General features: G+C 42.2%; 1 protein-coding gene across 1 annotated transcript in view; it reads left to right on the top strand.

The window, feature by feature from the left end:
• Window positions 1-15,802, top strand: part of MICU1 (mitochondrial calcium uptake 1) — a 127,447-nt gene that overhangs the window by 71,249 nt on the left and 40,396 nt on the right. The window contains exons 7-8 of the mRNA XM_079976368.1: window positions 6,414-6,496; window positions 8,988-9,185. Coding sequence (XP_079832494.1) covers window positions 6,414-6,496; window positions 8,988-9,185 — 281 coding nt within the window. The remainder of the gene's footprint in view (window positions 1-6,413; window positions 6,497-8,987; window positions 9,186-15,802) is intronic.

The raw sequence follows: 15,802 nt of genomic DNA, 5'->3' as shown, positions 1-15,802 counted from the left end.
GCTGCCTTTAAAATCCAACCAGGTTCCTAACACATGGCCAAATTACAAGATGGAATATTGGATGCGTGGTTCACCCTGTTGGCAAGATGTCAAGCCACCTTTTCCTTTTTAGTAGCATGCATTTTAGATGTGTCCTTGTGGAGGTCCCAGGAGAGAAATATTCACACATTTATTCAGCTAATCTTCATGTTATGCAAACATTTGAGGGAAGGATAAATCTTCAGCACTATGAATTTCCACTGAAAATGAATGCATTCTTTTGAGCATTAACCTAGCTCTGCCATAAAGGTATGCAGCTAATCCTGTTCAAGCAAGAAATTTCATGGCTTAATATTGTACTGGCATAATAAGAAAATTATCCCTTTACCTTCACTATGAGGAGTGTTGTAGAATAATATTAACTCTGCTTGGAACGAAATCCTCTTTGGATATTTCTTGTTCTGACAGTCCTGAGATGGTTGCTGGTGGCTTTGATCATGGCTGAGTCCTTTGTTTTGTAGTGGAAACACCATTAGCCTGTTAGTAGTATCACCAGATGGAAAAGCAGCTGTTTACTGTTCTTCAGTTGTTGAAAGGGCACAGAATACACCTCTGTTTTATTCTAAGGTAACTTGTTAACTCCCTTTGAGAACGTACTTTCCTGCAGCTGCCTGTTGCATAAATCTCAAATAATATAGATTTCCCCTGAACACCGGAATGATAATGTACTACCTGCTCTGCAGGTAAGTGTTAATATTGACCTCCAATACCAACAATCCAATTGATGGATTGTTGGATCAGGTTCTGTCTCTGTAATGGACTTACTTTGTGTCCCTAGAACAAATAGTAATGGTTCCCCAACTCTAAAATGTTTTTAGACAAGTTAATAAACAGCAACCCACCACCAGTCCCTAAATAGGTTTCCCATTGGACAGAAGGTGGGGTTTTGCCTCCCTGCATAGTACTTTACTTCTCCCAGTGGCTACCATAAACAAGTTCCAGACTATATTCTGAACTATTTAAACACCAGCTTCTCATCTTTAACAGAAGAATGATAGTGAATGATAGTGCATTTCACAGGATTTCTAGAACAGGCACACTGAAGGTTATTAATATATTAAAAATATAATATAAATAATAATTATGGAATCATTTTGGGAACCTAGGATTGCAAGTTGGAATTGAGAAGTCTAGAGTCACAGTAACCTATATCATCTCATCTCCCCTTTTTTCAGCCAGCTCAAGTTTCAAAAACATTACTATTATATCATAAGCTACTTATCTAAATAGGTATTTCATGCATCATTTTCAGCCATTTTGGTGTTACTGTAATGCATGTGAAACATCTTAACTCAGATTCCATTGTATTTTGTTGTTCAACCTCTTCCTCGATATCAGATGTCTAAATAAGAAGGTGGTAACACCATTTGTAAGTGTCTTCTGTTTCTTCTATACACAACCCCTCTCAAGAGTCTCTTAACATACAGTATACAGACATACAGTAACCTGTATTGTCAAAACTATTCACTTCTAATGGGTTATGTTCTTTGATTTATATAGTCTTATAGAACAGGAAAACCACTTTTCTGGTGGGGGTGTTTTCATGAAGGCCTGAAAGAAGTGGGGAAGGGAGAGACAGTTTGGTTTTAGGCAACCAAGAGTACCATACTTTTCCGTGTATAACATGCCCCCAGGTATAAGACGACCCCTATTTTTTTTAGCTGGGGGGGGGGAGATTGCCCAGAGTTGTTGAGCTTTTTTGGGGGGGTCACCACCGCCAAGTACTCTACAGGGGCTGCCCACAACTGAAAATAGAATACATCACCACGGCCACTAAAAGCCCACCTTGCACAATCGACGCAACCACAGCAGATTGTACGTCCAACCAAACACATGCCAAATTGCCACTGCCAATCTCCTGCTGCCTGCTGCCACCAATCACCCATCACCCCTCTGCTTTCTATGTATAAGACAACCCACAATGTCGGCCTATTAGTTCTTGGGGGGGGGGGGTTGTCTTATACACAAAAAAATACGGTACTTCTCTCTTGGGTCCTGTTCACACCTCTCAACTTGGTTAGCTGCCCAACCAAACCCTGAAAACGAGTTTTGTGAGCAGTAGAGTTCTCAGAGAATTTGCAGCGATGTCTCACACAGCAATTCCCAGGATTCTTTGGGGGAATCCATGGTCGTTATAAACACTGGTGTAAGTTTATATAACAGAGACATCTAGCATGGTTGTATAGATAGAGTAGCACAGAAGACAAGTACAGTTTCTGTATCTCGCTTATTTCCTCCCACTGTGTGTGAAAGAACACTCTGCTGTATCTTATTTATAAGAAGTATTTTGATTCTGAGGCTGGCATATATCCTGCTGTTTCATAGCCATGAGGAAGGAAACACCAAGATGTGCAGTAACTTCTATTTTACCTTATATTGGATTTCAGATCTGCACATGTACTTTGTATTTGCATTGTGGGAACTTAGAAGTGTAACTTGGAGTGCAAAAAAATTTAGCTGCGATAGGTAGCTTGGGTTTCCAAATAATTAAATGACTATTTTTGTAGGAAGCTGCCTGCCAAAAAAATACCAGCCTTAATAGTATAGTGCAGAATATTTAAGCAAAACATCCCCTTTCACTTTCTGTTAGGATTTGGCATTCTGAATGTGTTTTTTCTGTATTGCACAAGAGAGTGGTGTTGTGATGTCTATGAAGCCATTTTAACTAAAGAATCAACATTCTGAATATACTTTTAATTCTCCGTTTCAGAACTGTGCATACTTGATCAAATTCTGCTTAGCCTTTTTCCAATTAACATTGGAAAACGTAATGTGGCTCAGGGGCAATGTGTCTAGACTCTACAATCTAGACAGTTCTCATAATGCAGAGAATTTGAAGTACTTGCTGAAACTGAGGGCATTTAATCTCAAAGGGGGAAATAACACGATATTGCTATTGCTAATTGTCACGGATGGTTGTTGACTTCAGAAGTGTATAATACTTGCTCTTTTGGCTGCTTTCACATTTCATTTAAAAGTAGGAATAAATTTTAACACTGCACAGGGGACTTGGAAGTACTGTTGCTTAAAACTGCCAAGTTGAACAAGGGAAATAGAAAATAAAGTGGTAGACAGACCGCATGGGCTTTTTAGTGTATGTGTGTTTCGGTGCTTATAAGCTGCATTTGATTGCATAACTCTATATTACTGTAATTCAATAATGTGTGATTTGTTTGAGAGAGACCAACTGAAAGGATTAGGAATTCTCGCTTGGCAAATGAACAACATGAATTACTTTCTCCAGCAAACCTGATGGTGCTGGAGGCAAACTAGGCTTGCCATTTTTTCTAGAAGCAGTGGGTGGACAGACTTGAACAGGCTCAAAAAATGCCTGGTTATAAACAAGAGTGGGAACTGAGAAACTCACAGATTGAGCTGGTTCGAAAGCATCCAGATGGTAACCCTAAGGCAAAGATTCTTCTCTGGGACTGTGAAATATGATCAGTGTAGGATTACAAATAACAGCATCTCTGCAAGATTTTTCAGTCAGCAGAATGTTAGTGGGCATCACAAGAAATTCCTTACCAAGGAGAATCATGGTGCAGGTGGTAGGGAGACTTTGCCTCCGTAAAGTACTACTACTAATAATAATAATAATAATAATGTAGCAGCCTTCTATAACGGACTTGTCACTTCAGGGAATTCCCTATACTTTCCTCCTTTGGAGTGTTGCATAGATATATAAACTTGAGAAAGGGCTTTTCTGTTCTTGTATGTACAAAACTTGCAGGGTTTTTTGTTGGTACACTAAAGATGTGAGTGGAAGGAGGTGACCTATTCTGTGCTGCATCTCATTTGTCACTTGTCAGTAGTGTCGTAAGTTACAGTACTTAGCTGTGGGTAAGTCCCAGTGTACTCAGTAGGACTTAACTTTCAGTACTTAGATGGGAACAGCAAACCCGGGATGACTGCTGAAGTTAGGTCACTCTTGAAAGCCCGGGATACTGCCTTTAAGGCAGGGAGCATGAAGACATATAGAGAGGCAAGAATAAAGCTTAGGAAAGGCATCAAGGCGGCAAAGTAACAACATAAGCTCAAGGTTGAGAACTGCTTAGCTGAGAACAATACAAAACAAGTGTGGCAAGGATTGCAGCACCTAACCAACTATAAAGGCAATATGATGAACATGGTCACGGCCAATGATATGTTGGCAGAGGAGCTGAACCTCTACTTCGCCCACTATGAGGCAAAAAGAGCAGATATCTCGGCTCCTGTCTGCCAGCCTACAAACTCACAGCCACTTGTTTTATATGACCATCAAGTGAAAGCTACATTGCGGCTGGTGAATCCCAGCAAAGCTGATGGCCCAGATGGGGTGCTGGAAATCGTGGTAAAAAATTGCACCGATCAATTAGCAGGGGTTTTGACGAGGATTTTTAACATCTCTCTGCAAACCGCTTGTGCTCCATCATGTTTGAAAGCGGCCACCATTATCCCAGTCCCAAAGAAAACAGCAGTTCACTGCCTAAATGACTATAGACCCATTGCATTAACATCTGTAGTGATGAAATGCTTCGAGAGATTGGTCCTTCAACATCTTAGAACATGTTTTCCACCGGAGCAAGTCATCTGGAGAGACCAGGGAATTATGTCAGAATGCTGTTTATTGATTATAGCTCGGCTTTCAATACCATCCTTCCAGACATTGTCATCGGAAAGTTAAGGGACCTGGACCTTTCTTCTAACATCTGTGATTGGATTAAAGACTTGCTGAGAGATCGGACACAAATAGTGAGGATTGGGCCTGTTACATCTACCTCCCTGAAGCTCAGCACTGGCACTTCACAGAGATGCATTCTAAGTCCATACCTGTATTCATTGTATACATATGATTGCATTTCATCTGACCCATCTACTGCAATTATTAAGTTTGCTGATGACACCACCATAATGGGTTTAATTACAGGCAGAGACAAATCTGTGTACAGGGGGGAGGTTCAAAAGGTATCCACATGGTGTTCAGAGAACAATCTGCACCTAAACATTGGTGAGACAAAGGAGATAGTGTTGGACTTTCGGAGGAAGAGAGGGGAGCTAGCCCCATTTCCTTAGGGTCTTGCAAAAGAACAATGTTAGACAGCACTTGATGATTTCTCTCATACTGTACTACGATGTGGTACGCTGGTTTGACAACCATGGACAGAAAGTCCCTACAGAGGGTGGTGAAGACAGCACACAATATCATGGGCTGTCCCCTGAGTCCGCTAGATGTCATCGCAGGAGACCTCAGAAGAGCGAGGATCATTCTCAGGGATGACTCACACCCTGGCCAGCACCTTTTTATTCTCCTGTCCTCGGGCAGGAGATATAGAAGCATGATAAGCCGCACCAACATGTTAAAGAACAGTTTCTACCCATGAGTCGTGAGGCTGCTGAATGGAAGACAGCAACATTGCAGCCGATGTTCAGGGTTGGTGGTCGTACCACAACACACAGAGTGTAACAAGGACTGAGAGATTGGGGGGGGGGCTTGTTTAATCTCACTGTAAACAAGTGGCGCACTGACAATAAAGTATTTCTATTTCTAGATTTAAGCTGTCGGTGGTTGTTTTTTAACCTGTGAGCTTATATCATATTTAAAAATCCCCCTTTTTTGTTTTATTATATGTCATTGTGCCTGTTGCCCATTTGCAATTTTTGATCATTCTCCCATTCAATGCATTTTGTTCAGAAGGTTCATCACATCTTATTTATTTTTTAAATTTCCTTTATCTGCTTCCTTATTAGGAAGAGATTGCATCAAATGTTTGTCCATGGATAAACAAGTAGTTGTGCAAATGTAAAAAGACTTCAAGGGACGCGGGTGGCGCTGTGGGTAAAACCTCAGCGCCTAGGGCTTGCCAATCGCATGGTCGGCAGTTCGATTCCCCGCAGCAGTGTGAGCTCCCATCTTTCGGTCCCAGCTCCTGCCCACCTAGCAGTTCGAAAGCACCCCTAAGTGCAAGTAGATAAATAGGTACCGCTTTATAGCGGGAAGGTAAATGGTGTTTCCGTGTGCTGCGCTGTTGCCGGCTCGCCAGAGCAGCTTCGTCACGCCGGCCACATGACCCGGAAGTGTCTCCGGACAGCGCTGGCCCCCGGCCTCTTAAGATGGGCGCACAACCCTAGAGTCGGACACGACTGGCCCATACAGGCAGGGGTACCTTTACCTAAAAAGACTTCAGTTTAGGAGGAGAATATATATAGAGAGAGAGAGAGAGAGAGAGAAAGAGAGAGAGAGAGAGAGATAATAATTTCAGGAGGGGAAGCGTGTTTGGGAAGACTGTTCCTGGGATGTACTGTTAGAACACATACAACTCTTACATCACCCCCCCCCCTGCAGCCTTGTTTCTTTATAACATTTGAAATATAATATATTTCTCCCCACCCCCCAGCTCCTCAAAGGAACTTTGAAATTGCCTTCAAGATGTTTGATCTGAATGGTGACGGGGAAGTGGATATGGAAGAATTCGAACAGGCAAGTTCTCTCCACCTCCAGAACATTACTATGTAAATTATTATGCAAATAATCTCACTTTCTCCTCTTCTGTTGGTATGTGTGGCTCTCTTTCGTTATCTGAGAGCACATATATCACCTGCAAAACCATGGACTCTCTGCAAAGTGTCCTCAAGACACATGCCTCACACTTTGGTGGGGTGTCCTATAGCTGGGGACTTGTGTGCTGCTCACTCTTATACTTGTCCTTTTTGACGCAGCCTTTGTTCATAATTTGCCTGAAAAACAAGACTTCCTCCATTCTCAAATCACATCTGTTTCACAGCTGTACAGTAGTAGATGGGGCTCATCTTGTTGATGATGTCAGTATGGCGTGTATGTGTGCGTGTGTTTAATTCACTCTTAATTTCTGCCCTTGAGTGGGAAGAAGTTCACCTGTCCCTTCTAGAGGTGATTTTTTTAAAAAAAGAGATGAAAAATGCAAATAAGGCAGCTTGTGTCTGAAAACCAGGAGGCAGGCCTGTGCTTTTATTGGCCCCATCTTCTGCACATTATCCCAGTCCTCCTACTCAGATGATTTAGTGACATTAGCTGTAACAATATGCCCTTCAGAGGTGCATCATCTCTCCTGCCTCACGGGGAAAATGTGGCATACTGCAGCTACCTATGATCTCTATGGCATTTGAGCATTTAAAAATTGATGGACCTCTGATCGGTATGGAAAGTTGTCTTCTCCCTGGTGCACCGAGACAGCAGTCAGTGCAGCAGCAGATATGTTTCTATCTTAGAGTTGTAGCCTTTCCTGTTTGCTACAGGGTAGGTAGCATTTGTGTGTCACAGAATAAAGATGCAACACATCACAAAAATAATTCACCATTGAATCCCTTAATAAACCTGGCCAGGAATGCTACCAGAACTCTGCTGCCTTATCTCTGCTATGTCTTTGTGTTGATTACTTTGGTTGCTTTTCAGCCCACCTGCTTATCCCCCTTTTCTCTACATCTGAAGTGCCGAATAACCAGTCACTGCATATGTGAAGGCATAGAGGCTTGCTTTTGTCAGGCTGCATTTCCTAATCCTGAGGACTGAACATTATTGCTGCTGGTGTCAAAAGAGTCTACAGTTTTCCAGATGCCAGGATTTGACTCTAGCTTTTTGGTTGTCTGACAGTAATCTGATGATTGACAGTGAACTGGCAATTAATGTCTGCTTGGACCTATTATCTGTTTTGAAATCTGCAATCCGAGGAGAAGAATAATTTTAAGCATTTGCTTGATCATTTCCCTGCCTGTGTGTTGCTGACAATCATAGAATTCTATGCACTCTCTTAGCCATTGCTTCCGTGTGTGATTTTATATCCCTAAATGCTTTGATTTCCTTATAAGAGAGCTCTTAAGGAAGCTGCACACACTTGATATGGGAGAAAGGAACCCTTCCTTTTCAAACTCCAGTTTGCCTGTCCAGGTTTTCTATATGCCTTGAATAGTCCTTGAGCCCACTATGTGTTAACCACTGCTCTGAGCCAAAGGGACATGCTTCATTGTGTGTGTGTGTGTGTGTTTTAACAAGGTTTTAGGTTCTCCATGGCCCTTCCTCATGAAGGCATATTGCACACTGGTGTGATCTTGTGCATTTCCGTCCTTTTTTGTCCTTCTGAAATCTGCTCAGGTCACACAGCGGACAGGTTTGAGTGTTGAGCTATTTTTACTTTGTCATCTTTAACTCTGGACAGGTTTCCCCCTTTGAGGTGGGGTCCCTGGGATAAATTTTCAGCCCTCCAGCATTGGAGCAGCGGGTGGCCATCTGGCCCTTACTAACCCTTCCAAATTTTAATGAAGGCATAGTAAAAAGTATGTCCCCCATCTCACTCACAGGGAAAATAACAATGCTTTCAAATTGTTGTTGTTGTTGATGATGATGATGATGATGATTTATTATTTATACCCCGCCCATCTGGCTGGGTTTCCCCAGCCACTCTGGGTGGCTTCCAACAAAATATTAAAATACAGTGGTCTGTTAAACATTAAAAGCTTCCCCAAACAGGGCTGCCTTCAGATGTCTTCTAAAAGTCTGGTAGTTGTTCTTCTTGTTGATATCTGGTCGGAGGGCGTTCCACAGGGCAGGTGCCACTAGTGAGAAGGCCCTCTGCCTGGTTCCCTATAACTTGGCTTCTTGCAGCGAGGGAACCTCCAGAAGGCCCGCAGCACTGGACCTTAGTGTCCGGGCAGAACGATGGGGGTGGAGACGCCCCTTCAGGTATACTGGGCCGAGGCCGTTTAGGGCTTTAAGGGTCAGCACCAACACTTTGAATTGTGCTCGGAAACATAATGGGGGATACTCCATACTTCTGAAAACTTCTGGGTTTTGAAACCTACCATGTGTTTAATAATGTAACTACACATATTGTTGTATTCAGTTCAAAGGTGTGTATCTGTGGAGGACCTGAGTTTTAGGGATATGTGATGCAGCCTGCCTTGTTATAGCTGTGTGTTTAACTTTGGAAACCCCTTAGGTTCAGAGCATCATTCGCTCCCAAACTAGCATGGGCATGCGTCATAGAGACCGCTCAACTACAGGGAACACCTTGAAGACGGGCTTCAACTCTGCATTGACCACCTACTTCTTTGGGGCAGATTTGAAGGGGAAACTGACCATCTCTCACTTCTTGGACTTCCAGCGCAAACTTCAGCATGACATTCTGAAGCTTGAGGTTAGTGTCTGATCCGCACACATAATTCTGTTCACTTACTATACTGCTTTGGAAAAGAAGCTATAGTTCTTTAGTTGCTGGCCAGTGTCAACACACGTCGTCTTCAGGCAGCTGCAATGTCCCCAGTACTCCAGCAGAGCACATCAATGGTGCCCCCTTTTCAAAAAGTGACAAAGTCCTGGAGTTGCCATTTACATTTCCCATAATTCCCCAGAGTGATGCTACATCAGGGGCTATGTGGAGAAACAAAAATGGTGGCTTCAAGACTCTGAAACTGTGGTTACCACTAGGTAAGCTACTGGCACCAGCCCTGTTTACTCATGCCCTATAATCAGGAAACCTCAGTCCCACCTGTGGGACATTGCTCTTGCCATGAGTGCTGGAAGGAAGACCGCTCCCTGCTGCAAGGCCCCTTTCCACCTGGCTTAGGGGATGGAGCCCAGACTCACCCTGGACAGCTAAAAGAGGCTCCTGGGAGGCCACTGGGACATTGCTGGAACAACTTTTGGTTTGCGGCAACTGGCTAAAATGTTTTAAATGGTTCTCATTTTAGTTCCTCTATTTTGTTTTTGTCAGGTTGGTGTTGGTTAAATGTTTAGTTGGAGTTGGCAGCTATTTTAATTTGGGTATAACTCTAAACTGTTTATTATTGTTGTTGTCATTTTAGTTATAATTGATTTCTATTGGTTTATTTGTTGCTAGTATAGGATATTTTGTTTTTTTATGTTTGATGTTTTGTTGCTCTTTTATATATGTTGTAAGCGACCCAGGGTGGCTGGGGAAACCCAGCCTGATGGGCGGGGTATAAATTTAAAAACAATGTGTGTAGCTGACTGATTTATTCACTAAGGAGGGATATTGTGCACATGCACAGACATTATTATTACTGCACATGTCCCATGGCCAAAGCTTTGCATTGGTCAGACTAGCTCTGAGCTCTGGCTTCAACTTGAAACACAATCTGTGAACAATAACTCTCCCGCTCCCCACATACACAGAGCTTACTTTCGTTACAGCCATCAGTTTAATGGATTAATAAGCCCACCTCCTTCTCTGTATTATGACATAGTGGCATAAGTGCTTAGATGGAATGGGGCAATTTGTTGCATGTGCTTATTTTGCATGTATTACAACAATATGTTGTATTATGTTGTACTCAGAGTCTCTTTCTGGACAGCACCTTCTAAACAGGCTGTAGAGCAGAGTTGGGTGGGGGATTGGATCTAGCCAGTCAGCACCTATTGGGTAGCATTCGTGACATCAGTGACAGGTGCATTCCTAGCATTCCCCGCTATCTGTTTCATTTTTAAATGCCTGACCAAGTTAGCTTTTGCATATCTTTCATATATTTCCTCTTTTTCCCTCCACCCATTCTGTTATGGGCCAAGTGTTGGAAATGCCTATAGTTTGAGTAGTAGATTTGGGGGGGGGGGGTGGCATGGGATGAATTCGAACAAAGTAGGGTGGAGTTGCATCATAAGATATGAATATTGTATTTGTAGTAATGAGGTCTTGTTCTGGATTGTCTTGGGGTTTTTTTAGTTGCCCTACCTGACCCCCAATCTCAGTGGTGTCTGGCAATAATTCTTTTTTTGCTTGTGAGCTCAAAAGCTGCATGGATTTATTTTGCTCGGTGTTATGCAGAAAGGGATGTGTCAAGTTGAACGTGGCTGAGCAGGTTTTTACAGAAATCTATATTATGTGTGGTGTCTGGCTTATGTCTAAATCAATATTCACATAAGTCTCACAGGGCCAAAAAAGCATATGCTAATCAGATTTCGAGCTATATATGATCGTTGTGATTTAGTACTACATTTGTTAAAAGGGGACGCAGGTGGCGCTGTGGGTTAAAGCCTCAGCGCCTAGGACTTGCCGATCGAAAGGTCGGCGGTTCGAATCCCTGCGGCGGGGTGCGCTCCCGCTGCTCGGTCCCAGCGCCTGCCAACCTAGCAGTTCGAAAGCACCTCCGGGTGCAAGTAGATAAATAGGGACCGCTTACCAGCGGGAAGGTAAACGGTGTTTCCGTGTGCGGCTCTGGCTCGCCAGAGCAGCGATGTCACGCTGGCCACGTGACCCGGAAGTGTCTCCGGACAGCGCTGGCCCCTGGCCTCTTAAGTGAGATGGGCGCACAACCCCAGAGTCTGTCAAGACTGGCCCGTACGGGCAGGGGTACCTTTACCTTTACCTTTTGTTAATTAGAATGCGTTTTTATGAACAACTTAGCTCATAATTGTCTGAAATTAATCCTGCTTCTTCGAGAAATGTAATCAAGTATGTACTAGCTCAGCTCTAGATGATGTGTAAAGAAGATTATATTGCCATACATTGTATCTGTATGCTACCAGAAGTTATCCAAATGGTTTGATGCAGTAATTATACTGTCCTTAGTGGGTTTTCATTGGAGCCCTGTGTTCAGGTTTTGCTTCTCGTGGAGAAATTTTTAAAAACCCCAATTGTGGCTGGAATGGTGTCAGGAGTCTCGCAAAGAGGCCACAACTGGGGACGAGGAGGAGAATGTGTGAGTAACAGCCTGTGTAAGAAATATGGATAATCCAGTCACCCTCAATGTATCTTTCTCTTCATTTTAAGAGCCCCCCATCCATATTTTGGGCACAAGGCTTTTAAAAATGTAATCCCAACCAAGCAAGTCAGGAAGGGATGGGTTTGAGGGAGTTTTTTTTTTAGAGAAGGTACAGGTTTTCCAAATCTCAAACATGGTATAAAGTCTGAGTAAAGCATAACAACAATCTAGCTAATGCAACTTTCTGATAACCAAGATGCAGACCAGGAAACTGAAACTTAGCATTCCTCGAACTTTAGGTCAGTATGTCAGAATGTCATTTGGTTACATAGGATGTGTCGGTCCTCACTGCAGGCAAGCAGATTGCTGACTAAGCCCAGAGTCCATTTAAAAGTGTTTGTGTCAACTAATTCGGTCTCCTCTAAGTGATTTAGATTGGCTTTAAAGCTGCATTGGTTTGTTTGCATTCTCCCCGTAGATATAAATACAGGCACACCTGTTGACCAAAGTCTTTATCTCTCTCTGCCAGGTGAATTTATGTTTTATTTCATTCTAGGAAGTCTTGGGCTGCATGAAACTGGAGCTGCCCTCTGTTTATGTGTCATTATCAATTAGTATGGATTGATGTTTGAGCTAATCATAATTGAACTATGCAAGCTTTGAGCCTGGAAAGTTAAACTTGTTGTTGGATGAGATGCCCGGATGCATCAATAATTAAAGCGTATAAATCTTGACTGTGTCCCCATCACAAGAGAAATGAGAGAATAGTGAAATGGCCCAAGTGTTGCAATGAAAGCCACAATAAATCTCAAGTTACTATACACATAAACAGTATTTAATGTGTGTGTGGCTTTGTTTCAGTGAATAACAATTCAGTGAATATGTTAGAAAACTGACCTTGGATGAGAAAATTATTATTATGCCATTTATTATTATTATTATTATTCATTCAATTTCTATCCTCGCAAAAGAGCTTAGTGTTTGCAACTGAAAGAAAAGATAACAGAGGAATGTACCTGCAATGATATGATGCATGCAGATTCATTGATTCTTTTCTGTTTTTTTGTTGAGCCATCATACATCTTTCTGCTCTGCAAAATGGGAAAGTCTAAACCCAAAGGTGGGTTTAGGCTGGCTGTCCAAGTGGATTCATGTAGAACCAACAACTTTCATTGATCACTTGAACTGCCAGGCAGTTGTGAATATTTCTGTTGTGAACGGCCCTGGGATCTTAGGATGAAAGGAAGGATACAAATTTAAATAATAATGACCATGTTGCATTTTACAGTTGTTCTGTAGGTTAACAAAGCAGAAATTTATGTAGACAAGTAGAGCTAAGTAGCCAATTTCCATTTTCGATGGTCATTTCAAAGTAGATCACAGCAGACAGGTGTTCTGAGCATCCTCTCTGGTTTTACCAAACACATATATTCTAAGAAATATAGATGCAGTCTGTTCCCATGTGACATTTTCCTTCTGTAGATGCATTTCTTAAAACCATCAATTTGGTGTATAGTGGCATATTTTTTGGCAATGAATAATGTGTAGTGGGGAGAAAGAATTAGGATACATTGGCCTGATTCTATGCTTATTAAGTCGATATATGAAAGAGTCTTTTGCTCATGTACATAGCCCTTTCACTCCTTTTGTAGCACAAGCAGTTAAGCTGGCAAGTCATAGTTTTCCCTGAACCAGAAAACTATGGTTACCAGCTTCAGAAAAAGGCAACATATTAATCCACAGTTATAAATTGGTTTAGTATCCTTGCCTGGTCAGAAACTGGTCTTCTTCCTGGTTTGGAGGACACAGGAAACTATGGTTGATTAGAGCCTTCCTGGTTTGATTGCTTGTGCCACTGAAGGAGGAATGAAGGAGCTGTGTATTTGAGCAAAATACCCTTTCATATATTGGCTTAATAAGCAGAGATACATTTGTTCAATTTGGATGATCACAGCTTAAACCCGTCTCCAAAACCAACAGTTGCCACAGCCACAATTCCCTTAACAAGCTTCTCTTATATCCAGTTGAGCAGCTGAAGGAATACTTATAAGGCTTCTGGTCACTTATTCCTGTGTAGCAGTAATAGAAAGTAAGGTTAAGTCATGAATCACTTCTAGATCTTGTTTCTGATGGTCTCATATGCGCTGCTAAGTTTATGAATTGCACTTTCAGAAGTACTCTGTTTTCTGTCCCATCTTTCTTTATAATCTTCACTTACTGCTACTTCCCATTCCCAGAAACTTCTTGCCCTCCTTCTCTAACCAGGGTTGCAGGAGAAGAAGCCTGCAGATAAAAAAAAGGGAGGGTAGCCCCAGATTACTTCTTGCAGACTAAGTTACTTTCATGCATAACATGAAAGCTAAAGGTGCAGTGCTTCTTTACATAACCTTTTTAATTGCTCATTAAGGTGTTGGAAACTGCCAGAGGCTGCTATTAATTCTATCATTCCGTTCCAGACTGCAGCATATTTGCAAGGTCAGTAGCAGGTCAGAAATATCACTCAAACACCTGGCATCCATGAAGATCTTGCTATCTTCAGGAGACATACTTTCTAACCCTATTACTGTCCATTATTATTTTTAAAGGGGTCTTTAGGAGTTAGGAAAAGAGATGGAAATGTTGGAGGTAGCCCAAGGATTTATGACAAGTTATTTCCCTTGCCCTCTTCAAAACTTTTTTTCTTTTCGAGCAAACCCTTCACTGGATCTCCACGCAGCTTCACCACCTTTGCTACCAGTTAGCTCTTTTATCTTGTCCTCACTGCTTCTCATTCAGCTCATAGTTCTGTTTTTATACCTTGTAGATGTTCTATATGGCACTACCTTCTTTGTGTTCTGTATGGTAAATTGCACATGGTTGAAGCAAAATGGATGTTAAATAACTATTTTTATTTTTATTCTATTTAAATTTTATTAAAATAAAAATATTTAAATTAAATTTTAAATAATTACAGTGGTACCTCAGGTTAAGTACTTAATTCGTTCCGGAGGTCCGTTCTTAACCTGAAACTGTTCTTAACCTGAAGCACCACTTTAGCTAATGGGGCCTCCTGCTGCCGCCGTGCCGCCAGAGTATGATTTCTGTTCTCATCCTGAAGCAAAGTTCTTAACCTGAGGTACTATTTCTGAGTTAGCAGAGTCTGTAACTTGAAGCGTATGTAACCCGAGGTACCACTGTACTCGCTTATTGAATAAACTTAAATATCAGCTTCTTTAAAAGGAGAAATCTGTGTCTCTACGCAGATTTGTTAATGTTTTGCACTGACATCTTTTACTTTTCAAAAGCATCTAAACAGTCTTCTACTGTCAAAAGCCATTCCCGTGCCGATGCAATCAAAACTGGGAGCTGTCCAAAAGCACATGCAATTGGCAGCAGCAGGAGTTGAGTACAGCAGGTCTGCAAGTTAGAAGATGTTGGCCAGGAGCTGTAGCTTAGTGGTAAACTGCATGCTTTGTAGGCATAACGTCCCATGTTAAGAGCCTTGCTGGATCAGACCAAGGGTCCGATTGGTTCAGCACCCGGTTTGCCACAGTGGCCAACCATACTTCTGGAAGCCTGCCCTCTGCACAAGAATGCAACACCCCTTGTTCATTCTGCAGTGTTCCGTTAAAGAATCTTGGGTAGCAGGGCATGAACATACCTTTGCACAAGACTTGAGTTGCTATCAATCAAAGGAAACAGCACTGAGTTAAATAGAGCAGTCTTGTGACTAGGGTTAGATAGGGGAAGTTCCTATGTTCATTTTGGGGCTTCTGCAACTTTCTGATTGGAAAGTGGAGCGGGGGGGCAGGTGGCTGCACTGTTCGAAGGCACTCTGTGTCTCGGAATCTCATGCTTCAGGCCAATGACATCATCTCAAACATTGGTTTGAGAGGGAGGGAGGGATGGGTGGCAATGAATTTGCCTATGCTGTGAAAGGTTCTTGGAGTATGGGGAAGTGGGAGAGGTGTACAAAGTAGCATATAGGGAGCATGTGGAACTTGTGTTTTATATTTAGTTACAGCATCTTAAAAAGCAGAGACATCACCTTGCCAACAAAGGTCTGTATAGTTAAAGCTATGGTTTTCCCAGGAGTGATGTATGGAAGTGAGAGCTG

This window comes from Podarcis cretensis, assembly GCF_951804945.1.
Source record: "Podarcis cretensis genome assembly, chromosome: 5".
NCBI classification, from domain to species: Eukaryota; Metazoa; Chordata; class Lepidosauria; order Squamata; family Lacertidae; genus Podarcis; species Podarcis cretensis.
This window is presented reverse-complemented; position numbering and strand designations above follow the sequence as displayed.